A 24,645-nucleotide genomic window follows, 5' to 3' on the forward strand; every position below is an offset into this window, starting at 1 on the left:
GAGTACAGGCCCTGGGGTCTACAACTGCAACTTCCAGGCCTCCAGCTTTCCCCTCCCACGGTGGTGATGGGCCAGCGGGAAACTGAGAAAGAGGCCTCATAGTGAGGGCCCGCGAGCCTGAGGATCAGCGTGGCAAGGCCCCGCCCCTCAGCCGCGGAAGGATTTGGAGGGGTCCAGGCTGCTCTTGGCCGAAAGGGGTGATCAGGCCACCTAAGCAGGGTCGGAAGGGAGAGAGGACGGAGGCTGGCCTGAGGGTGGAGGCTTCGAAGCCCGTGCCCAATATCGCAGGTCAGAGGCGCCCGATCCCACTGGCCCCGCCCCCCTCAGGTGGAGCTCCTTGCACCCAGGGCCAGAAGCGCCCCCGCCCCAAGCAGGTGGGGCTCATCGGGTGGGCCCGGCGTGGGCGGGGCCGGGCGAGATTTGGGAAGTGGGTAAGGGCTGGGGCACAATGGAGGCCGAGCCAGCCCCGGACTTGTCGATGCTTCGAGAGCTGCTGGCGCCGCCCTGTCTGGACCCCGAACCGCCCCCGGAACTCGCCACCCAGCAGGCACCAAAGACCCCAGGATGCCTCAGACCCAGTGGCAGGTGCGTTAAGGAGCGGCCCTTCCCCCAACCTGGCCCAGTGGTCAAGGGATCATGACCTCTGGTTCCTGGGGTTACTCAGGGGTCAAAATGTTAGTTCCTGGTACTTACAAGGAAGAGGTCCCGGTCCCCAGGGATACTTGGAGTCATATGGGGGTCAGAGGCTATACAGGTCTTCTTGCCCCCTGTGCCTGAGACTCATGTAGGTACCGCCCAGGGAGTGGGGTGACCGCACTGCCCCTTGTCCCCAGGTCCTTCTGGCCTGCACACCAGGACTCGGTCACCGCCCTTCACTTCCTCCAAGAGACAGCAGAGGGGCTGGCCCAGCCCGCCACCTGGGACACTCAGGCCCTAGGGCCCTGCTGGGAGCCGAAGGCCCTGGAGACTCTGGGAGCCCTACCTCCGGCCAAGGATACCAAGAACATGCTGACCCCAGTCAGCCAGCAGAGCCGCAGCCTGGGGCCCCGAGTGGCTCCCCCGGCCTCTTCAGCCCAGCCACAGAGGAGACCCCGGAAGCAGTCGAACCCCCAGCGGGGCGCCGAGAAAGTGGACCCCCAGTTCGAGGGGGTGACCCTGAAGTTTCAGATAAAGCCAGATTCCAGCCTACAGATCATACCCACCTACAGGTAGGGGCTGGCCTGAGCAAGGGCACCCTTTATGCAAGTAACAGTGGTAACAGTGCAGAGGCCCGGGGGCAGGTGCTCCCAGGAATGCCGTCATGGACTCCCACCTCAGCCCTGCCTTACAAATGGCCCCATCTCTGAGCGAGACCTCAGGCTGGTGTCAGTCCCTGTCCCTGCTGCTATGAGCCAGTCACATCCAGGTCTGAGCCTGGGTCTCTTCTTAAGAGGCATGACCATACCCGGAGCTGCTGCTTCTGTTAGTTTTTCCAGCAATGATAATAGCTACCGATTGTCAGACATGACAACAGTCATAGAGGTAACAGGTAGCACTTGGTGTGTATGGGCTCGCTGAACCCCGTGAGGCCCACTTTACAGATGCAGAAACTAAGGCGCAGAGGATGAGATCTCTTGTCCTTGGTCACACGGCAAAGAGGTGGGAGAGCTGAGCTTTCAACCTGGCAGGCTGGGGAATTCCCTGGCAGTCCAGTGGTTAAGACGTGGACTTTCACTGCCGTGGGCCGGGGTTCCATCCACAGTCGGGGAACTAAATTCCCATAAGCCGCTGGTTGCAGCCAAAAAAAAAAATAGCAAAACAAAACAAAAACAAACCTGGCAGGCTGGCCCCAGGCTTACTGTCTTTTCAAATGGTTATGTCTGTGATATTAATGAGGTGCAAGGCCAGGACTTTCAGACATCAGATGCCTCCTTGGGGGTTGCCTGATCGTAAATCTTCAATTGGGGGCTATCTGGGGCAGCATACAGACAGACCCTCGGTGCTAACACCTTGTCTACTCCCCAGCCTGGCCTGCAGCACCCGCTCTCAGGGTCCCCCACCAGGCCCTGCCAGAGTCCCAGAGGCCAACGCAAGAGGCAGCGAGGCTCTGGGTGAGTCCTGGAGACTTGAGAGCTATAAATACTTGGGGGGGGGGGTACAGTTTCATTTCTTCCTTGTCTTTCTCCCCATCCCGCTTCCCTATTTAGACCCATCCAGGAGTCTCAGCATCCCCCTCCACTCAGGCTGAGTCACCCACGCCCCCGGCTTCTTCCTCTGCTGAGCTTTGCCATCTGTCTCCCTTCTTGGCTTTCCCTCTGTCTTAGATCTGACAACACCGGGGCTGGCCCGGAGCTGGGTGGGGCCTTCACAGAGACCCCACCCCCCCAAAATGCCCATCCCACACAGGCCTCCTGAGCTCGGACTCTTGGCCTCTGACCCTTGCCCTTTGGCCTCTTCCCTTTCAGGGCCCCGACGCTGTGCTTCCTGTAGGACCCAGAGGACCCCACTCTGGAGAGATGCCGAAGATGGGACCCCCCTCTGCAACGCCTGTGGTATCAGGTCCTCAGAATGGAGGAGGGATTTGGGGTGGGGTCTTCGCATCAGTCCATGCTTAGCCGGTGTGGGGTTTGCGGAAGAGGAAACACCCACCTCTTGGGGAACGGGGCTCACCGTGGTGATTTCTGGGCCCCTGCTGAATGTTGGTTTCTTGCACTCCCATCCCAGGTACAAGAAATATGGTACCCGGTGCTCCAGCTGCTGGCTGGTGCCCAGGAAAAGTGTCCAGCCCAAGAGGCTGTGTGGCAGATGTGGGGTGTTGCTGGGTCCCCACCCAGTCCCAACTCAGGAAGGGTAAGCCTTTCCTCACCCAGCCGAGCCTGTCCTGCCTCAGTTTCTCCAGGGGAAGAATGGGCTGAAGGCCTCCTAGGGGAAAGAACTTGGGTCTTGAGGGGTGCAGCCTGCCTCCTCTCTGCCCCCTCCCCATTCAGAGACACCAGGTGGAAGACCCAGGCCTCAGGCCCCAGAGCTCCTGGCTCACGGGGTCACTGGCCCCCTCCTTGGCCCCTGCTTCAGCCAGGCTTGGCTGAGAACCTCACCCCCTCAGGAAATGCTCATGGCTGTGAAACTCATATTGTTAATAGCAGTGACAATAAAGAGCAAAACTCCTCAGATAAAGGGCACTGTGACTTTGGGATCCCACCTTGCGCGCTCTCCCCCGCCTCTCCCCTGGCCCAGGAATGTGGGGAAGGGGTTTTCTCGGTGGGGTTCTGAGGGACACACACAGTCGTGTAGACAGGCACCACCTGGGAATTAGCCCCATTCATTACAGCACCCCATACAGGGCGACAGCCACCACATGCAGAGACAGACAACACGTTCAGAAAGATACACACAGTGGGACATCCCCGGGGGTCCAGTGGTTAAGACTCCCCGCTTCCACTGTAGGGGGCACAGGTTCAATCCCTGGTCAGGGAACTAAGATCCCACATGCCTTGCGGCACGGCCAGAGACGCATCAGCAGACACATATGTGCCGACAATCACGAGACAGACCACACACAAGACAGCAAGACATTGACAGACGCACATCCACCAATAGACACACGTGTTGATGTACACACAGGACACATACACATGCACGATACAGACACACATGAAAGAAACATAGGTGGCACAAGTTGGCCCACGGTGATACACACACAAGTGGGCCCTGTATCTGGCAGCTCCACCCTTGCCTAGAGAATGTCTCCGTCCTGCATCCTTTCACACACCAGTCCCTACTGTGTCCCCTCCTCCCTTTCAAGATCTCTCTAACCCCACCAAAGTGTGTCCCCAACCTGAAGCCAAAAGCCACATGGGAGACGCTGAGCTCTACCCCTGTTGCCAGGACACACAGGCCACCACTACTCACTGGGAGGGAGGGAGGGAGGAGGGGGGCATCAAGGATGGGTGAGATGCAGAGTGGGCAGGAGTGGTCCCTGCTGTGAGGGGTGAGTGAGGCCTGCAGGGCCACTGGCCCTGGGAAGGCGAGCCCCTCTGAGACCCCCTTTGACTCTCCTGAGTGAGCCTGTGGGGAAGGCTTGGGTCCAGATTCCTCAGCCCTCGGATCCCTGACTCATTCAGTAACCCCCTTGCTTGGCTCAAAACACCCTCCCCCAGGTCTCCCGTAGCTGCTGCCTTTCGCATCACTGGAGTGGGGGTGGGCTCTGCCCCAACACCACATCTTCAGAGACCCCTTCCTTGACCCCCCCCAGCCTAAAATGGACACCCCCCCCTCCCACCCCACGTCAGGCTCTAGTTCAGCTCTTTGCTCATCTCTCTCTTAGAACCTACCAGAAGTTTCACCTCGCTACTGGTCCAGGGTTATTTCATTCACATTCATCTCCCCTACTGGACCATGACTTCAGAGGTCCAAGGTCACCACCTCTCTGTTCTTGACCGTGATATGCCCCCCCCCACCACCACCAGTGCCCAGCATGGAGAAGCTCTTCGGGGAGAGACACAGCACACGAGGGTCTCAGACTGTGTGTCTACAAACCCCTGGCTGTTTTTATCGACGTAGTCAACATTTATTGACCAACTACTGTGTGCCAGGTCCCAATGAGGCACTCAGTTATGAATGGAACAGAGATCCCTAGCAAAGCCAATATTCGAGAGTGACAGTAAACAGGTATTCAGTAAGTTTCTAATAGAATGTCAAGTAGTGATCATGCTACAGAGAAAATAAAGTATGTAAGGAGGTGAGGAGTTGGGCTGCTACCGCGTTCTCAGGGAAAGCCTCTCTGAGCAGGTGTGACCTTTGTGTAGAGACCTGACAGTAAGGAACTAGCTGGGAATTCCCTGGCGGTCCAGGGGTTAGGAATCTGCGCTTCCACTGCGGGGGGCACGGGTTCGATCCCTGGTCAGGGAACTAAGATCCCACATGCTGGCATTGCGGCCAGAAGAAACAAAGGAACTATTTGAAATGAGGACACCTGGGGCAGAGGTAATGGCAAGAGCAAAGGCCCTGTGGCAGGCAGGAGTTTGGGATTCACGGAACCTCAAGGATGCGGGTGGGCAAGGAGAGAGGTGATGGGGGCCGGACAGCAGGGGCTGCACCACGCTTGGGCCTCGTGGCCTTTTGTACCTGGCACCCGGCACTGGCTTAGCCTCTAGTGCCCCAGTTTCCTGCTCTCACTTTTGCTCCCGAAATGTTTGTGGGGGGCAGCCGGTGGAGCTGGAGCAGTCCAGGCCCGCTTCCTTCTGGCAGCTCTGTGTTCCTGCTTTTGAGGGAGGAGGAAACGGGGGGTGGAGGAGGCCCAGCTGTTCTCTCCTTCTGCTGTGGGGGGTGAGGGGGTTGACTGGTGGTGAGCAGGGGGCGGGGATGTGGCTGATACCCTATGTGTCTCTTCCGAATCGTGATGGGCCAAGTCGAAAGGCAGCTTGTGGGTAAACTGAGGCACCGCGGATGGACACAGGATGGAGGAGGCCTTGAGGGTGGGGCAGGGGTGCACCCTGTAATAGGAGGGACATCGCAGCAGCTGACACTCGGAGCTGCAGCTTCCTTTACCCATCCCTGCAAGGCCTCAGGGCTGGGGCGATGCCCAGACCCCTGGGAAAGGGCCTCCACCCATCCAGGGAAGGCAGCCTCAGCTCCTCCTGGAAGCAGGCCTGGGGGAGGCACCCAGCTCCCACCCCCAACGTTAGCCGGATTAGAGGGCAGCGCTGGGCGGAAGAGATAAGCATAGAGAGGGAGGAAGGAGCCAGGTCCCCACCCCCGCCCAAGGGTCCAGGGAGAACGCGAAACAGGGCACGGAGAGCGCAAACTCCCGGTCACATCGCGAAATGGCGGCTTGGACTGTGCCTGACACGTAGTAGGCCCTCAAAAGCAAAAATGGTTTTTTGAATAAACACCCACAGGGTTGGGATTCGAACCCTGCGTTGCTTCTGCATCGCGGACTGAAACAGATGGAGCCGAAGTCCTTTATAAAAACTTTATTGGGGAAGGGGGGTAGAAAATGGGGGGTGACGCCCCTGGAATTGAATTAAATAAATAAATAAATAAATAAATAAATAAATAAATAGAACAATAAATAAGCCCCCGTGTGAGTCTGGGGGGCGTCCCCCGGCCCGCGGGGAGAGGGGAGCAGGCTCACGCTGACGTCAGCTGGATGGCAAAGACCTCGCCCCCCGCCGGCGCCTCTGCGGTGCCCGCAGCTTCAGTTGCACCTTCGGCGCCCCCGCCCCCGCCGGCGCCGGCACCCGCGCCGTTGAGACACACGGCCTCACCCGAGCTCTCGGCCTCCTGCACATTATATTCGCCCTTCTTGCAGGCGGTGGACTGCACGTAGAAGGCCAGGCCGGCCCCCGCGGCCAGCAGCGCCGCGCCCCCAGCCGCGCCGCTCACAGCGACCCATAGCCACGGACCTGCGGGGTGCGGACGCTCAAAGAAGGTGGTCGAGCTCCCCCCACCCATCCAACACACCAAGCCCGGGCCACTTCTGCCCCTCCCCACAGGCATGAGGTCAGTTCTCACGTGCCTGGCAGGGAGCCCCAGGGAACCCAGCCTTGGAGGAAAGAAGAGACCCCAGTAAGGCCACCCCCAGCTCGGGTGAGGCCCTAGACCCATTTTATGGGCCACCCCATCACAGGGAGGATTTAAGCCCCTAGCCCCAGAGATACCCAGGAAGTCAAGCAACTCTCCTCACCCTCAAAAGGATGGTGGGGCGGGGGGGAACCCAGTCATTCCTCCACCCCAGAAAGACCCCAGCCCCAGAGATACGCGAAGCGGCAGCAGGATCCTGCTGGGTCCCCACCACTATCCTCTGCCTCTGTCCCTCTCCAGACCCCCTTCTCCACAGCCGCACGCTGGAAGGTGAATTGGATCAAGCATTCACCACGCAGAACCCACCCAAAGTTAAGTCCCTCCTCACAGCAGTCACAGCCCCGAAGGTTCCCTTCCCTTGGGCTCGTCAGCTCCCTCTCCTTCCACTTGCCACCCCCACTGCGCCATCAAAGCCCCACCCGCCAGGGCGCCCCTAATTTCCACCCCGGCTCACTTCTGTCTCATCTGTGGGGACTGAGAGGGAGGCAGGGACGGGGTCAAGAGTCCAAAGGCGCGGGTCACAGCCCCCTGTAGATCCCTCGCCCAGGCCCCCCCCCCACCAGCTGCTACTTACCAGCCACGCGCACGGTGATGCGCCGGGTGTGGCGCCCATGCGCGTTGGTGGCTGCGCACTCATACTCGCCGCCGTGGCTGCCCATAGCGCCCGCCACGCTCAGCGTGCTGTTGTTGCTTGACAGGCCGATGTTGAGCGCCCCCGGGGGCGCACGCCAGCTGATCTGGGCTGGGGGCCAAGCCTCCGCTCGGCAGGTCAGCGTGAAGTTCCCTCCTGGCCGCACGCCTCCTGGAGGCGAGGCAGCCAGCTCGGCCACGACGGGGCGGTCTACAGGGGACAGGAGGTTGAAGGGGCCAGCCGCTGACCGAGAGCCCCCTTCTGAGACTGCCCCTCTTGAGATGAGCAGGCAAAGATCCTGCCTCACTTCAGAGCCCCATCCCCCTACAACTGGACTGCTGTCGGGGCTAAAATCCTGAGCCCTGCTTCACTGAATGGAAGGAGGTGGGGACCCACGCCAGGGCCCTTCAGACCCAGAACTTGAGGGGGCGGGGGCGGGCTCGGGCTCTTGTTCCCTAGAGTTTTCATTACCCTTAACATTTCATGTTAAGGCCAGGATTCCTTGTCCCCAGAAATGGGACTGGGAATGTGCCCTTGAACTCCCCCGGGGAATCCCACCTCTTTTAGTCACTGTGCCCGAGACCGGATGCCCTCTATCTGGTGCTGCCCGCAACTCACACTCCACGCCCACGGTGACGATCCGGGCGTCAGTGCCGTGCGCGTTGGTGGCCAGGCAGCGGTAGATGCCTGCATCCTGTCGGGACACGCGCAGCCGCTGCGGCCGGGGCGCGCCCTCCCGGGAGCAAAGCACTTGTGGGGAGGGGCGACCCCGGGCGGAGCAGGCCAGCGCAGCAGCGTCGGCGCCTTCCAGCCACGTCTGGTGACTCGGGCAGGTAGATTCATCCATTTGCGGTGGCGCTGCAAAACAGCCATGGGGTGGGGGCGGGGGGGCTCGTTGTTCAGGGAGAAGCCGGGACCTGGAACACCCCCTACTCCCCGCCCGCCTGGGCCTCGCTCACACTCCGCGCTCACGGTGACCATCTTGACCACGGAACCGTGCTGATTGGTGGCGTTGCAGATGTAGGTTCCGGGTGCCAGTTCTCTAGGGATTTGAGGGGCTCTGGGACCAGGGTCTGGGGGTGCCAGCGGCAGCAGCGCCCCCTCGCTGGTGCCTCCGGAGCCAACGCACTCCACGCTCGGCTCTGGCTTCCCATCCACCTCACAGGAAAACAGTTGCCCAGATCCTTCCACCCACGTCCAATTGCTAGGGCAGCTCACCTCCTCAAAACTGGGGCCATCTGGGGGGCAGAGGGACTGGAAGTCAGGACAGGGTGATTCCGACGTACCCCGTCCTGCCCTGTGTTGCCCCCACTCACATTCCACCGTGACGGCTACATTTTTGGCTGCAGACCCTCGAGCATTAGTGGCTTCGCAGCGGTAGGTGCCCGCGTGCTCCCGGACCACACGCAGTGTGCCCTCGACGACCCTGGCTTCCCCAGAGCGCACACAGTTCACATTGGGTGGCGGGACCCCATGGGCCACACAGCTCAGGGAGGCCTCTGTTCCTTCCAGCCAGGTAATGCGTTCAGGGCAGCCCACACTGTCCAGCGCTGGTGCGTCTAGAGAGGAGGGTGTTGTTGAGTTTTGGGGTTTAGGGACAGGTCTAATGTCCCTAGACCCTTTTTCCCATCCCAGGCGGGTAGGCTATGCTCTGCACAGGGACACCAAAGCAAAGGAGTTTCTCTCCAGTCAAGCCGTGCACTGTTTTGGGACTTCCTGAGCCCTGAAGTGTGCTTTTTTCCTGATTCCTACAAAGTGCCCACAGGACCCTCCCCAGTCTTTAGCTTAAAAATTGTTAGCCGGTTTGGAGCACCCACGTTTCCAAGACTCAGCTCAAACGCCAGGCCCCAGGCTCCTGTGGACACGTCCACCCCCTCCCCTCCATCCTTCTCTAAGATCTTCCCCTAATCCGGCTCACCAGCCTCTTGCCTTTCTCAAAATCCTGCTCAAAGGCACGCCTCAGACCCTGTTTCCACCTTCCTCTGTAGTCAGGCCACCCCTAGACACTGAGAACCAGACAGAGGTGCGCCCTATGCACCTCCACTCACACTCCACCGTCAGAGTCACGTCCTTGACCGCCTGGCCCTGGACGTTGGTCGCGGTGCAGTGGTAAGTTCCAGCGAGCGCGCGAGTGACCGGACCCAGCAGGCCCAGGGCCAGCACCGCCCCGCCGTCGGGCCGCGCACAGTGCACCGAGGGCTCTGGGTTTCCACGGGCCTCGCAGCGCAGGGTCTGCTCGGGCCCCTCCGGCCACGTCCAGCTCCTGGGACAGTCCGAATCGTCCAGCCGGGGGGCGTCTGCGGGCAGGGGCATGGGATACAAGAGGCTAGACGTGGACCGTGGGGAAATCCTCCACTTCCATGACACGGCCAGCCAGAGACCAGGCAGGCGGAGGTAGGCGAGAGGTTAAAGGCCAACTCACATAGGACGCGCAGCTCGGCGCTCTCGTTCTTTCTCAGGGTCTCCCCGTCAACTTCGAGGGTGGCGTCGCAGAAGAAGCCACGCCTGTCGTCGTTCTCGGTGGCGTTCAGCTGGAGCTGGGCGGGCTGTCCCGGGACCGCGGCTGGAATTCCGTCTAGTGTGACTAGGGCTCGGGCCCCGGCTGCGCAGGTTACTGTCACCATCTTCCCCTCGGGGGCGTTGGGCTCGCTCAGGGTCAGGAGGGGTTCCGGGAAGCCTGGGGACGGGGCATTGGCCGGGAGACCACTGACCATGCCCCTCCTGCGGTTCAAGGCTGCCCCTTATCAGCCCGAACCTTCCCCACTTCAGCCAAACCGTGGGTACCGTGCCCTGCCCCTCGGGCTGTTCAGGCTCCTCTCCCTTCTCGCCCTGCCCCTTTGAGGTGGTCAGGCCACATCTCTAGGGATCCTCGTCGGGTCTGCGACCTTCCCCTTTGGGCAGCTCAGACTCCGCTTCTCCAGCTACTATTGAGTCTTCCATCTGCCCCGCCCCTTCGGGACTCTCGGGCCACGCCCATTCCGATACCAGGGCCCCACCCACTATTTGCCCCGCCTTCGCCTTCCTCTGGCTCCACCCCCGAGCCGCCGAGGCCCCACTTCACTCCCTCTTACTGTAGACAGTCACGTTCTCTTGGGTCTCTCGACTCTCGCCCCCCAGGGTCACGTTGCAGACCAGCTGCCTGGCGCCCTCCTGCTCTGCGCTAGCTGTGGCTGTGGCAGTGGCCATGAGAGCGTCCCCCTCGAGGGTGACATCGGGACTCAGCCTCTGGTCCCCCAGCGCCAGGTAGACCTCAGCCTCCGAGGCTGGAAACAGCCCGTCCATGGCGCAGCTTACGGGTCCTTCTGAGCCCACTTCCAAGAGCCGGGGGGCAGCGAGGCGAGGGGGTTCCGGAGGCAGGGCTGGGAGTAGAAGAACAGAGCTTGAACTTACGTATTGAACGCTCAATATGTTCTAAGCGCTTTACAGGCACTCTATTATGGTATTATCCTCAAGGCACAGAGGGGAAAATAACTTTCAGCTGGTGAGTGTTAGGGTAAGAATTAGAATTCAGATTTCTCTGCCTCCAAGCTTCTTAAACATCGGCCCGACCCCCCTGGGTCCCCTCCTCACACCCACTCACCGAAGGTTCGGAGCTCTCTGGGGGCTGAGCTGTTTTCAAACAGCCCCAGGCCATGCGGCCGAAGGTCCAGCTCCGCACGGCACGAGAAATTGGCCCTATGGTCCTCCCTCCGAGCAAGTACCGTGGCTGTGAGCACCGCACCCCGCGCTCGGGGTGGCTCCCCGGAGAAGCTGCGGCGGATCAGCTCCCGGGCGCCCCGCAACAGGGTCAATGTGAGACTCCCACGAGGCCCAGCGCCGGGGACCCTACAGCTCAGGGTGAAGTTCTCGCCCACTGGCTGCCAGGCAGGCAGCGGCACCAGTTCTACACGATCCGGCCGTTCTGCAACGGGGGAACCACGGCTGTTGGAAATGCCAGGGCTCAGCACGACGTGGCTTGGAACCCAGGGGCCAAGAGGGGGAGGGCGTGCTGATCCAGAGGGTGGGGCCTGTAGGAGAGGACTCCGTTACCCAGGGGGCGGGGCCTGGAAGGGAGGGAAAGTAGCTTGGCCTCTGAGAACTCACGAAAAGTGCGAATGAGCCCGCGAGCCTGCAGTGTGCGTCGCGCGCAGCGGAAGAAGCAGACGGGCTGGGTCTCCGGCTCTCGGATGTCCACCAACTGCCGCGCCAGCCAGCGCAAACCCCTCTGGGTCCCATTCCGGCGCAGCGAGGTCTCCAGGCCACCGCGCTCGGGCCGTGGGCAGTTGGTGCTGCAATTCAGCCACAGCGATCCCCCGCGCTCCACGAGCGCCACGCGGGGCTGTAGGTCCGCCCAGAAAGGCTCTTGCGCGACCACTGCCCGGAGAAACGCGAGCTCAGCCTGGGAGCCACCTCCCCGGGATCTAAGAGCCCCTATGCAGACTCAGGATTCCCAGGGAATGAGCAGAGGCCACAGCCAGGAGTCCCAAGTCCTGCCCAGGTCTCAGGTTTACAAGCGCGCTCCCACGGTCCAGACCTCGAGGGTGTCTCTGGTACATTGCAGCGGAGAGCCCTTCTCTCCAAGGTGCGGATGGAGTGACGGGGAAGAATGGGGGGGAGGGGAGAGATGAGAGGAAACATGGGGTTTTCAACGCACACAGCAATGCTGGGAAGAGGGGACCCTGGGTGGGGGAAGGGAAGCGGACTGGTTCTCACGGTTCTCGCCAGGAGAAGGGGAGACTGGTTGAAGCGAGGGCAAAAGAGAGATGAGGCTGAGTCAAGCGAGGTTAAGGGAGGAGTCCAAACCCGGGTGAAGAGTACGGAAAGAGGACGCGGGGCTGGGCTCATGAAAGGAACCGCGGGAACAGCCGATGGACTCTGTTGCCAGGGCTCCGGGTGGAGCGGGAACAGTGCCTAGGAGTCACGGCAGTTGGTGAGATTTGGGTCTTCGTGGATTTCGAGTGGTGAAGATGCCAGTCCGTGGACCATGGTGCATAGCAGAGGGTTAGGAGGTACCCCGGGAGGGGACAGGGGAGATAATGGAGTCTCCAGAGCTCGAGGCTGGGTGCAGAAGAGCACCCAGGATCTCGAAGAAGGTAGGGTAGAGACCTGAGTGAGCGAGGAGTCCGGAAGCTTGGTGTCCAGTGTGTGTTGTGGGGGAAGAGGGATAGAGAAGAAGGCCCTGGGCTCAAGGTGGGGGCAGAAGCGTGGGAGCGAGGCGAGGGAGGAGCGGGGAGGGGCTTGTGGCCGCTTCTCAGGTCCAGAAACTACGACCCCGCCCTGTCCACCCTGAGCCGGACCGGCTCTTACCTGAGAGACCGAAGAGCCCCAGGCCCAGGGCAGCCCAGAGGCCGAGCAGCGCCCGGTGCAGCCCTGGCGAGGGTCCTGGCATCGCCGCCGCGGGGGAAGCGCAGGAGGCGAGGGGAGCGCGAGCGCTGAGCTGGGCTAGAGGACTGCGCGGCGCGGCGGGTGGGGTGTGGAGGAGGCTGAGTTGCGCTTGGGGATTGGTTTAACGTTGGTAACTTGGTTTCCAAGGAGGGGGCGGCAGCAGAGGCGGCGCGGGGAGGGCGGGAAGGCGAGCGTGCACCAGGCTACCGGCTTTGATGAAGGCGTGCTGGCAGGAGCGAGCGACCCCCAGGGTCTACATGGAGGCCGGCCCCATTGCCCGGAGACTTCTGGGGGCGGCTGCGCACTCCAGCGTCGTCCCCGGCGGCGACGCTGAGGTGGTGGGGATGCAGGGTTGCCCTTCTCAAACCCCCACCCCACCCCTTGCTTAGATGCTATGATAATGAGCTGGACTCCGAGCTCCGCCTCCACATTTAGCCCCTCCCACCAGCCCCCCCCCTTGGAGCGGAGATGGGTTGGGGGCTAGGAGAGATTTGAGACGTGCAGGCTGGGGATGAGAAGGCTCTAGGGGAGGATGTGGGGATGCCTCCCTCACTGATCCTTCCCCTTTTAACCCCTGGGAGCTGAGGGTTACAGCTACGCCTCTAGTCTTTCTCTGGCTCCGCCCCCGCACGCGACAGAAGGGGCGGGGACGAAAGTGACAGCGAGTTGGGAACGTGTGTGCTTGCGCGCAGCGTTCTCGGGCGTCTAAATTAGGGTCGGCTCGGCTCTGGGTCTGTATTTACCCAGCGTTCAGCGGGCACGTGTCTACGCGACTTGTGTGAGCAGGAGCCGCCAAAGAGCGCCTCTGAATCCGCTTTCTGCTCGGCGGGCGGGGCCCTGGACCACGCGGGCCTTGCCAGGCATCCACTGCAGGCCCCGATTCTGCGTCCACGCGAGACCAAGAGACCAACTGTGATACTTTTGACTCCGCATCTGGGTTCCAGGTTTGGACACCCTCCATGTGCTCACCAGGCCCGGTGACTAACAGGACGTTTCCAGGATGCGAATCTGTGACATACACCACCGCCCCCCCCCCACCTCACCATCTGGTTGCTCCTTCCCCGCAGTCAACACATGGGTATCTTTTCTGCGTATCCACGTTCCTCACAAAGTACATTTGACCCAGCCCACCTGTGCTCTCACTCCCAGAACTAATGGTGAACTATGGGGATTAGTTCTCTCCCCACCCCTGCCCTCCAGGAAAGTGCAGGGTCTAAAGGGCGAGGGGGGGTAGGAAACTTAACATCCAATCAGAGCTGCTGCGTGGCAGCGCTGGAGCCAATCAGGAGAAGCCATACCATGAACCAGCCTTCCCACAGCCTAAAGCCCCCCTGGGCCCATGCCTTGCCCCTCTGCACCGCATTGATAATGCCCGCGGGAGAGGTTTTTACTACATCGGCTGGGAATGCGGAGGGAATGGGGCTCCAGCATGGGAGACCAGAGTGAAAAACCTCAGGTGCCCTCAGGGAGACAGGAATTTGGAGAAAATGATAGAGGCAAGGCCAAAAAGAAGACCACTTCAGTCAGAGGAGGTGCACTAATGGGGTACCTTTATGCCCAGGGGCAGAAGCTGGCTGAGGAAGGCTTTATTGATCCAGGCAAGGTTCCCCCAAATGTTCCAGATTCCTTTTTCCTCCAGCTCAGCCAGCATGGACCACTGCCTCTATGCCCGAGACTTCATCGACAGGTACTTTCTCAGGCAGAGGGCCCCCACTACAAGAAGGATCCCCACAAGGGCTGCGATGGAAGTGGAGGCCAAGGCTTTGGACGCAGGGCTCCAAGCTGGAGACAAGAGGGGAGAATTAGGAACAGAGCACTTGGAGGTGTGACAACCCGCATGGACATGCTCTGGCTAGGCCCACATAACCCTTCCCCACTCTTCCCAGGGTTATAAGGGTGCCTCACCGAGGACTGGCAGCGTCATGGGTGCCGAGCTACTGAGGACCACCAGGCCATCGAGATTGAGGCGGGCGTAGCAGGTAACGGGCTGCCCGAAGTCACTGGGCCTGGCGCGTAACGCGTAAGTCAGCGTCACGTTGGCCAGATCTCGGCCGGTGAAGCGCTCCAGGCTCTCGGAGTAGATGACCCGGCCACCGCGCCTCAGAATCACCACCAGGAAGCCCACGGGGAACACGTGTGTCACATGGCAGCGCAGAGTGTACTCACTGCCCATTAAGACCGGAGGCTCCAGGATCACGCTGCGTGGCTGTTCTAAAGCAAGAGGGGGCCGCTGGGCAAGGTCCGAGGGCTCCCCCTAGCGCGACTGTCCGTTACCCCCGCTCCGTCCTCCTCCCCGCACCCCAGCCAGGCCTGAGCCCCTGTCCCTCACTGTAGGCGGTAATCCTGGCGGTGGCCCCCCGCGTTTCTCCCGCGCAGGTGACGAAGCAGTGCACATCGGAGCTCCAGGCCCTCACATCCAGCAGCTGGTAGGATACCCAACCGGGCCCACTGAGCGTGTCGCCTCGCCGCAGCTCGGTGCGGAGGCTGGAACCCTCCGGTAGGGGGCAGCTGCTGCTGCAGTTGAGCCACACTGAGCCCCCCGGCGGCACGGCCTTGAGCTCGGGGCTTATGCGCACCCAGAAGGGTGCTGAGGTCTCCGGGGGCGCGGGAAAGGGGCCTCCCGGGCCTTGCGTCCGCGCACTCCGGCGCCTCCGCGCGCTCCCGCCTCGCGGGTAGGAGGGCGACAGCAAAAGCAGCAACAAGAGGAGGAGCAGAGACCCCATGGCAAAAAGCCCGGACTGAGGGGCCCCGCGCCAGGGAGCCAAGGCTGGCTCCGGAGATAAGGAGGCCCGCAGCACCGCCTCTTCAGCCCCACCCCGGGCAGAGAGAGACAGAGGCTCCGGGGGGCCCCGGAGCCCTGCGGTATACACCCCACTCCCGCAGTTTAAGAATGGGATTCTCCACCCCATTCTAAACCAAATGTCATCGTGTTTTTCTGGAGAGGGATCTTTAATTTTCACTAAAGTCTCAAAAGGCCCTAATAAACCCCAGATTTGGATTAGAGCCTGAGGGCTGGACCTTGAACTGGCAGCCTTCTCTTGGGGCAGGAAGTGGGAGGACAGGCCAGAAAAGGCTCCAGCTGGACATGACGCCTCCCCTCAACTCACACAAGGCCGGAAGGATGAAATAGCTTTATTAGCACAAGGGAGAGGCTTCCGCAGTTGCGAGGGGGTTCTCCCAGGCCTCTCCTCCCCACGGCCTGCAGAACCCTCGTCGCTGCAGGAATTTGGACCTGCAGACTGTTCTGTTCTTGCATGGCCCCACTGAGATGGAAACAGGTAGGACAAGGCAGGGACACACAGGGGTTGGGCACAGTTTCCTGGGACTCCATGGTTTAGCTATCAAGGAGTGAACACCCACGTTTAGGCATGCCACCAAGTGTCATTGTGAGCACTAGCAGACATGGGTATAGGTGGAGAGGTGGGTTATCAGAGGTCAGTGCCAGTGCTGGGGTGTAAGGGCTCAGTGGGTCATCTCTGGGCATGTCACCAGCTATACCTTGTCACCGTTACTAATCCCTTTCTGGGAGAAAGCAGCTTGGCCAGTGGAGTGGGAAATTCTAGCCCCACTTAATCTTTTTGCCAGGCACTCTTGTGCAGTGCACAACCAGTACAACTGTAGCTGGCGATCCTGAATGAGATTAGACTGAGAGCTCCCTGAGGGCGGGAATCAATGTTCTTCTTGTTTACCATTCTAGCCCACATAAAAGGCACTCAATAAATAGCTAGTAAGAGAACAAATGAATAAATAGGTCATCAAGAGTTGGGAACAGTCTGTGGACAGCAATGCTGGTGCTGGCTTCTGTCAGAGGACGTGTGGGGATTTGTGTTTCAGTGCTGCATGTGTCTGTGCAGGGCCACTTCTCTCTTAGGACCGTAAGGCCTCAGCACACGCAGGAGGGGGTGAGTTTCAATGTTTCCCAGTTGGGTGTCCCCATGCTGGAGGTCAGGGTCTCCATCATACACCCTCCGGCCAGGTCAGACCTTGACATCCCTCACATTGATGCCCTGAGCCTTGGCCCCTTCTTTTGTCTCAGTCCTGTGGCTCCACATCAGGTGTGAGGCCTGGGGGTTATAAGTGTGCAGGGGCCATGACCCCAGATGCTGTCTGTATCCTGACTGAGGCCTCTCTCCTGTCCTCTGGCACCCTGGGAAGGTGGGTATAGCTGAATGGCATATGTCCACCACCGTTCGATGCAGCCCTGCTTGTCACAGTTTGGGGGCTGAGGAGGTCCTGTCCGGAGGGGGTAGGCTCAGGGCGGCGTGGCTGGTGTGGTCAGTTTCATGGCAGCCTCTTCCTGGGCCTTCCGGGCCTTCTGTAGCTCATATTTCTGGATCTTCCTCTGGTAGTTATAGATGTAAATGGCTGCACCCACAGCGCCCAAGATCATCACAAATGCCACCGGAATGACGATGGCCATGTTATTCTGGTGGTCTGTGGGGAGGACACAGGGGGCGGTGAGGGTTGAGCTGCCCTCACTGCCCCTGCCCTGCCCAGCCCTGAACTCCAGCACTTACAGATCACATTGATGACAACTTCACGGGTAACCTCACCGCGAGTGCTGGTGGCCCGACACTTGTAGGTGCCTGCAACCTTCCGCTCGACGGGTCTCAGGTCCCCAATGGGTAGCAAAGCCCCATCCTCTTTCCGGCTACAGTTCAGCTTGGGGGTTGGGTTCCCCCAGGCCTGGCACCTCAGGGTCTGCTGGGAGCCTTCCTGCCATGTCCAGTTTCCCAGGCAATCCCTCTCGTTCAGTCGGGGGCCATCTGAAGAAACACAGCAAGATGAGGGACGGGGTCAGGGACCAGGACATCACTCACCATCTAGGTCTAGGTAAGAAGACTTAGGTAGGAATCTGGGGAAGGGGCTCACTAGGGTGGGGGTGGAAGTGGGTGGAGGCAGGAGTTCTCGGGGTCTTAGGGGTTGGGCCTTGGAGGTAAGGGATCATTGTCTAGCAGCCCCACTCACACAGGACACGGAGCTCCCGGGTCTGGTTCTTGTGTACCACCTGCTCAGCCACCGCCAGGGCAGCAGAGCAGAAGAAGCTGCGTCCGTTGTCCTCGGCGCTGGCATTCAGCTGCAACTGGGCCCTCGGGCCCGGAGGCCTGGCTGGGGCCCCGTTCAGCGTCACCACAGCTCCAGCCTGGGCCTCGCATTCCACGTTCACCGTAGTCCATTCCGAGACCTCGGGCTGGCTCAGGGTCAGGTTGGGAGCCGGGAAGCCTGGAGGTGGGGTGCACAGTGAGCCCCGCCCCTGGCATTAGCCCCACCCCTTCAGAAGCCCCACCTGGGTTTCTACTTACTGTAGATGGTCACGTTCTCCAGAGACCTCCGGCTCTGCCCTCCCAGATTCACCGCACACGTCAAGTGCTGGACGCCTTCTTCCTCCACCTTTCCCTCGACCAAGGCTTTGGCCAAGAGTGAGTATTCATTGTACGTGATCGTGGTTTGCAGCCTCCTGTCCCCCAGCGCCAGGTGGACCTCCGCCTCCGAGACTGGGAACAGTCCATACAGGGTGCAGCTCACCAGGCACTGTGTGCCCACTTCCAGTACCGGGTGCGTAGCAAGGTGCGGGTCGGTCGTTGGTAGGACTGGTGAGAGACAGTGGGTGTAAACAGAGAGGAGACAGACATCCTGAAGCCCTTTCCCGGGGCATTTTCATTCCCCCACCTGGAACACCCTCTTCCCAGGAGACTGTGGCCTGGGTCACCCTTGTCCCAGGACACGTGTACCACTTGCCCTGGGTCACAGCCTTCTCAGTGGATCCTGCAGTCCAGGCACCACATCCCAGAACACTCCACCCCAGTGGCCAAGAAGATGCTCTTCCCAGAAACCTTTGCAATCAAGGTTGCCACCTTCTCAATGCCCCCACGGCCAGGGGCCTCTCTTTCCCAGAGACCTCACACCCCAAGCAGGAAACCCCTGTCATCCCATCCTCTCTGCTGGCTCCCCAGTGCCTCACCAAAGGTTCGGAGCTTCCTGGGGGCCGAGCTGTTCTGGAACAGTGCCAGCCCTTGGGACCGCAGGTCCAGCTCCGTGCGGCAAGAGAAATTGGCGCCGTGGTCATCTCTGCTCACCAGCACCGTGACTGTGACCTCGGCAGGCTCCCCGTCTCCCGCTGGCTGACGGCCCAGCTCCTTCCCCTCACGAAGCAGCACCACGGTGAGGTGGTCCCGGGGGGCCCCACCGGACACCATGCAGCGCAGGGTGAGGTTCTCGCCCACGGGCTGCCAGCGGGGCAGGGGGGCCAGCTCCACGCGTTCCGGGAACCCTGGAGGGGAGGGGAGTGTTGTTTGAACTGGCTGGCCGCCCGCGCACAGGAACGTCGGGGCCCTGGCTACACCTGCTCGGGAAGTCTCACCACGCTCTTTCTTTCGAGAACACACCCCAAACCACCTAAACTAGAGAGGAATGTTAAGAGCTTCAGGATAACCCAGTGAGAAGTTCCCAAGTGGTTGTGAAGGAGGCAGAATACATTTTTATTCACTGCAGCATCTGAGAGTGAAAAGTGGGAAAGAATTTCGAGGTTTGTTGCCAGGAGTCCCGGCAAATGAATACAGTTCATTTAAGCTGTCCAGTCTCTAGACGTTGTTGTAAAAAAACTCCTGTTTTTCCTTGTCCTTTTTTTGGCCTTAGCATTTTTCTCCATAGCATCCCTCACCTCTGAGGTAAGAGATCATCTACTCAGTTAATTTGCTTTTCCACTATTCCTGCCATGGAATGTCAACCCAGGAGGCCAGGGATCTTTGTCTGTTTTGTTCCCTGTTGTATCCTTGACACCCGATACGCACTCTATTTTTTTTTTTTTTTTGGCCACGCCCCGCGGCTTGTGGGATCTTAGCTCCCCGACCAGGGATCGAACCCACGCCCTTGGCAGTGGAAGCGCAGAGTCTTAACCACTGGACCGCCAGGGAAGTCCCTTAGGCACTCTATGTTTGTAGAAAGAATAAGGTTGAGACACCCACACCGATGCGAGGCCTTTCAGGAGCTTGCTTTCAAGGGTTCCCGAATGAACCGTGTGATCCCCTGAAATGTTAAAAATCTAAGAACAACCCACAGACCCTCAGAACGAAACCCTGAATATCCCCTGAAAACACTACACGCGGGCTCGGTTGCCGGGGTCTCCATTCTGCATGAGGTAACAGAATTCCAAGCCTGGATCGCCAGTGGAAATTGCCTGCAGAGCCCTGGTGAGCTGAGACTCACTCCTCGACCCCAGGCTCCCTAGGGAGGGGTCTTGAAGCCTCCCACTTTCAGTCCCTTCTCAAGAGGCCCTGAAATGTCACTTAAACAGTAGTGATGTTGGGAGTTGATTTTTGGACATGAGTCCACCTTCTCCCCAGTTTGCCAACCTCCTGAATAAAGCAACCTTTCCTTTTCCAACCTAAGGGGGGAAAAAAAAAGCAGTGATGTTAAAATGTCAGGAGCCTGGAGTTGATTCCTAGCTTTGCTGGTTCTTTGTTATGGCCTGTGGGGGAGTGACTTTGCACACTGGAACAGTCCCAGCCCTCGGGGCTACAGAAATGCCTCAGTTTTCTAAGCTGTAACCTGGGGCTAATGAAGGTAGGACTATTATTATCGTTATTATTATTATTAGGACTATTATTAATTCACTTCAGAAGTTGAGAGTGACTGTACATGGGCATGAGGTTACTTTTTTTTTGACTTTTGATTAAATGTTTATTCATTTTAATTTTGCCTTTTTAAAAATTTTGAAGCCAATATATTGTGTTTTCCACATCTGAATTTTTTTGTGTGTGGTTACTTTTTAAGGTGCGAGAGATGTTCTTAAACTAGACTTCTACAACACTATAAATACTCCAAACTTCATTGCAGTGTATGCTAACAGCTGTTAAAAAAAAAAAAAAAAGGTTGAGAAAACCCTCAGACATCCAACTCTTACCTCTGACCATCTGTTGCAAACTCCAACTTGCAGAGCTGGCGGCCCCCTCAAACCACAGCCTCCAAATGGAACTCACATCTTGGAGCCCAGATCCTTGCCCTGAAGGCCAGACTGGGGGAGGAGGCCTGTTCTGCCTGTACCTCTCCTTGACTTCCCATCTTTAGTCCCTCACTAAGTCCTGGTCACTCCACTCTTCAAATATTTGTCTGCCCCTCCCTTCTCGTATGCGAAACTGCGGTCAACATGCACGACCTGGACTGGGTCCATGGGCAGCTGCTCTCTGGCTTCCTGTAAGGTCAGCCCTCTGCTCTGGATCCCTGGCCTGCTCACACACCCTCCATGGCTCCCTGTCACCCTAAGAAGAAAGTCTCAGCTCCTCGGCCTGGCATTCGAAGTCCTGCCAAACTCAGCTCCAGCCACACCGATCTGTTGATATTCAATCCCTCTTGCCTCCCCAACCCCAGGTCAGCATGTTTCCCCACTCCAAATCTTTGCCCAGGCTATTCCCTCTGTCTAGAATGCCTGTCTTTACCAACTCCTACGCATCCTTCAAGGCCCAGTTAGGGGTCACTTCCTGCAGGAATTACAACTCTTTCTAGAGAAAGCTCAGCCACCCAGAGATGCTCCCTCATCTTTACACTGGCAGTGGGGCAGGACCAAGCTCGAGTCTCTCCTAGGTGACCCCTTGCTACTGTGTGCAGCCGTCTGTTCCATTTCACAGAGGTGAAAACTGAGGCAAAGTCTGGCACCCGAAGAGGGAGAAATATATCAGGGCCAGGACTCAAACCTGGAGGACTGGGCTTTCAACTCTCAGGGTGAGATGCAGAAGGTCCTGTGAAAAGGTTTTCTGGGGGTTTTCAGAGGCCACTGGGAATGTTTGGGGACTTCCCTCACTTGGCCAGCAGCTGCTCAGACATCCTCCAAATCAGAAACAAAGCTGATGTTTGCCCCAAAGCTTCTTTTACGCAGGCCCTGTGAAGGCGGAATGTCCTCCAGGCCTCACTGCATCATTAGACCCTTCCGAGGATGTCTCATGTGAAAAGCAACCAGGAAGCCACGTATTCCCCCCTCCCCCGCTCCCCACATCAGAGTCACCCAGTTAGTGAGGCCCATGCTGGGACTAGAACCCAAGGCTGTCTGATCCCAAGGCCAGTTGGCCAGTTCTCTTTCTTTCTTCCTTTTTTATTTTGTTTTGTTTTCATTTGAATTTCGTTTACCTATGTATTGCTTACAGTCATGCTAACTCACTGTCACACTTCAAAATGCCCAAAGTAAAAAAAAGGCACATGGAGAAAACTTGCTCCCTGTGCTCTCCCAGAGCCCTGCACCTTCTCTCCTCACAGCCAGCTATATTGTCATTTGTTGTATTTCCTTTCTGGGCCCTTTAACGCAGAAACACAGCCTCCCTAACCCCGAGCCCATGGCTCCCTAACACTGTGGGTGGCATGCAACTCATTCTGGGCATACCTTACTTTTGAACTTGACAATACATCTTGGAGCACCTGTCTCATTCTTTTACACGGTTGCATACTATTCCACGGGGTGACTGAACCACAGTTTCTCTCCCCAGCCCTCTACATTTGAGTGCCTTGCAAACTTTTACCCTTTCAGATCAAGCCACAGTGAATAGCCCCACACTCCCTCAGTACCCTGGTGGGTGGGGACACCTATAGGCCCAATTCCCAGTAGTGGGTTTTCTGTGTCAAAGGACCCAGACATGTGACATTTTGAGGACTGAGTCCATACTTGGAAGTCACCCCCAAGGAAGTTCAAGGAAGGGTTCTAGATGACAATGAGACTTTCAGAAGATGGGCCCCCTTGCCCTTCAGTGAGACCCTACCCGCCCCCACCCCCAAGTAACAAAGGCTGTTCCAACCTGCTGGGGACTCCCTCGTCCACCTCCCCAACCCAGGCTGCCTAGTCCAGCCCCTGGGCCCAGCCACTCACAGTATACGGTGAGGTTCATCAAAGCTGATGACTGGTTACCGAGACAGCTCGAGTAGCATATTGGAAAGCTGTCTTTTTGCACGTCACTCAGTTCAAAAACCTTCCAGTTGTTCCCATGGTCTACTTCCCTCTTAGCCAGCTGAGTCTCTAGGCCCAACATTGTGTGTTGGTCACAGGAGGTACTGCAGTTCACCGTTATGGAGGCTCCTCGGGATGTGATGGCTTTTTGAGGATGCACTGACGTTTGGGCACCTCCAGGCCCTGGAACCAAAAGATGTGGAGGGGTCAGACATGACAAATCGGGCTCATTAACATTACTGCATCCAGCCTGTTCTGGGTGCTGCGGACACAGCCTTGAACAAGACAAAACTCTGCTTTCAGCGTGGGAGACAGAAAAATTCACGAGCACACAACATAATTAATAACTGATGCTGACAAGAGCTTTGGCAAAAACAAAATGGGATGATAGAACAGACAGTGCCTTGGTGACAGGGTAGTGTGTGAGCAGAGATCTGGATGATGAGCGGGGGCTGGCCATCGAGAGAAAAGGGAAATGAGTTCCAGGAAAAGGAGCAGCAAGTGCAAAGGTCCTGAGGCAGGGTGGCTGGAGCAGAGTCACAGGGATGAGTTGGGGGGAAATGGGGTCAGGAAGATCATGCAAAGCAGTGTTAAGCCACGCCAAGGAAGTGTTCTTCATTGCGAGGACAATGGGCAGCCATGGAGGATTTTAGCAAAAGAGGGGCATGAAGTCAGTGTTCTTCCCCCCCCCCCCCCGGCAAGAGGTCAGGTGGAGGGAGTCAGTCCTCCAGGGATAAAGGGGTTCCAGTCAGGCTGCTTCCTTACCCACTTGGACAACTGGTTTCCCCTCTCAGGACCTCATTTTCCCCATCTGTAAAGTGGGTGAATATAGTCACCCCAACCCCTGCTGATGCAAGTAACTCCTAGCACAGGGCAGGTAGCATGTGGCTGCAGGTAAGAAGGAGGGGGCTTGTTGGGATTAGCTCCCGCAGACTGTGGTACCTCCAAAGCTAAAAAGCAAAGTCTGTCTGAGCCCACCCATCTGAAAGCTGCCCCCCACCCCGCCAAAGACCTCTGCCTTCAGCTTTGGGTCTACTCCATCTGGGATGGAGGTGGGCGGAAACAGCAGCTCCATGAATTCTCAAGGGTGATTCTGGGGTCGCTTCCATTTCACAGAGGGAAATGGTGAGACCTGAAGGGAGGTCACTCAGCTAGAAAGTGGTAGAGTCCAGATTAGAGTCCGGATTAGAACGCTTCATTGAGCTGGTAACCACGGTGTGGTCTGCTCATGAATTTTTCACTCTCCTGCTTCCCGACACTGACCACCATTTGAGACCAACTGTCCCCCTTCTCCCCTCCCTCCTTCTAGCTGGAGTTGATGAAGGGCTGCTGGGGCATCCCATTCCTTAGCCTCTGCTTCCTTGGCAAGTCAGCCCTGGAATTCCCCTGAGCAGAGTCCTGGACTTCCCCCAAGGGCACGGGATGAGGAACAGAATGTCTGTGCGTGTGTGTGTTGGGGGGGGGGGGGTCCCAGTCTACCTAAGCTTGGCACGGGGCCACATCTCTACACGGTCTGACCACCTTCTGGGGCCAGGACACAACCGCTGCGATGTGAACACTATTAACTTCTCCATTTTACAACTGAAAAAGTGAAGCTCCTCTGGGAGAGGCAGCCCATAGTCCGAAGGCACACAGCAAGCCATGATGTAGGGTCTGGATTTGAACCCATGGCTGTTGACTTTCAATCGATGGCTCTAGCCCCAACTTCCCATAAACAGCTACCTAAGTACCAGTGTCCCCAGCCGGTGGGGAGCCGGTCCTCCTACCGCTCCCAGGGCGCAGCCCAGATCCCAAGAGCTAGCCCGACGGCAGCCCCCCCACCCCTGATCACCTGGGAGCAGAGCCCCGAGCAGGGCCAGGAGCGCAAGCAGCGCGGGATGGGCAGCGCCGGGAACCATCGCAGGCGGAGGCAGGGCGGACGAGGTGGCGCAGAGGCGTGGGCGCGGACTGTGGAGCTGAGGACCTTGTGGGTCCTTTTATAGCGGCCAGCCAAGGGGGGCCGAGGGGGCGGTGCTGCCTTCCCGGAAACCTCGCGCTTTCCTCTCCGGAACGAGGGCTCTGGCATTTCCGGATTGAGAGGGTGCCGGGGCCGAGCAGGGTTGTACCCTCTCGTGGGCCGCTCTCGCACCGGAATTTCCGAATTGAAGTAGTGAGGGCTGCC

The 24,645-nt window shown here is 58.7% G+C and overlaps 3 protein-coding genes across 4 annotated transcripts; 1 reads left to right on the forward strand and 2 right to left on the reverse strand.

Annotated features, from left to right (window-relative positions):
* Nucleotides 1-448: 448 nt before the first annotated feature.
* Nucleotides 449-3,223, forward strand: ZGLP1 (zinc finger GATA like protein 1; the record flags this gene model as incomplete). 2 transcript variants are annotated; one of them, XM_079915613.1, is made up of 5 exons in its annotated part: nt 449-585; nt 834-1,208; nt 2,005-2,090; nt 2,445-2,538; nt 2,704-3,223. In XM_079915613.1, the coding sequence occupies 5 exons, from the start codon at nt 449-451 to the stop codon at nt 2,831-2,833; spliced, it is 822 nt and encodes a 273-aa protein (XP_079771739.1). In that variant the 3' UTR covers nt 2,834-3,223. The 2 variants fall into 2 exon arrangements, with proteins under 2 accessions (XP_079771739.1, XP_079771738.1); XM_079915612.1 differs by having other exon boundaries at nt 2,445-3,223.
* A 2,882-nt stretch (nt 3,224-6,105) lies between these two features.
* ICAM5 (intercellular adhesion molecule 5) lies at nt 6,106-24,420 on the reverse strand. The gene is made up of 19 exons (XM_079918707.1): nt 24,316-24,420; nt 22,407-22,667; nt 18,519-18,827; nt 17,860-18,147; nt 17,525-17,779; nt 17,074-17,322; nt 16,816-16,990; nt 12,764-12,886; nt 12,479-12,621; nt 11,276-11,545; nt 10,773-11,093; nt 10,264-10,551; nt 9,615-9,869; nt 9,241-9,489; nt 8,509-8,751; nt 8,152-8,430; nt 7,811-8,050; nt 7,136-7,402; nt 6,106-6,383 (listed from the first exon to the last, which is right to left on the reverse strand). The coding sequence occupies exons 1-19, from the start codon at nt 24,380-24,382 to the stop codon at nt 6,109-6,111; spliced, it is 4,557 nt and encodes a 1,518-aa protein (XP_079774833.1). The 5' UTR covers nt 24,383-24,420; the 3' UTR covers nt 6,106-6,108.
* On the reverse strand, nt 14,105-15,279 carry ICAM4 (intercellular adhesion molecule 4 (Landsteiner-Wiener blood group); the record flags this gene model as incomplete). Its single annotated transcript, XM_079915632.1, has 3 exons — nt 14,105-14,338; nt 14,462-14,767; nt 14,886-15,279. The coding sequence occupies 3 exons, from the start codon at nt 15,277-15,279 to the stop codon at nt 14,220-14,222; spliced, it is 819 nt and encodes a 272-aa protein (XP_079771758.1). The 3' UTR covers nt 14,105-14,219.
* Nucleotides 24,421-24,645: the final 225 nt, after the last annotated feature.

Source organism: Stenella coeruleoalba (assembly GCF_951394435.1).
Source record: "Stenella coeruleoalba genome assembly, chromosome: 3".
Lineage (NCBI taxonomy): Eukaryota > Metazoa > Chordata > Mammalia > Artiodactyla > Delphinidae > Stenella > Stenella coeruleoalba.

Bases quoted from the DNA above. Each gene is read 5' to 3' on its own strand.
- ICAM5 (XM_079918707.1), bottom strand. From the start codon at position 24,382: ATGGTTCCCGGCGCTGCCCATCCCGCGCTGCTTGCGCTCCTGGCCCTG. The intron at 17,323-17,524 runs GTGAGTGGGGCT...GTGTTTCTTCAG, and splicing joins CCGGGAGCTCCGTGTCCTGT to ATGGCCCCCGACTGAACGAG. The intron at 9,490-9,614 runs GTGAGTTGGCCT...CCCTGCCCGCAG, and splicing joins CGCCGAGCTGCGCGTCCTAT to ACGCCCCCCGGCTGGACGAT.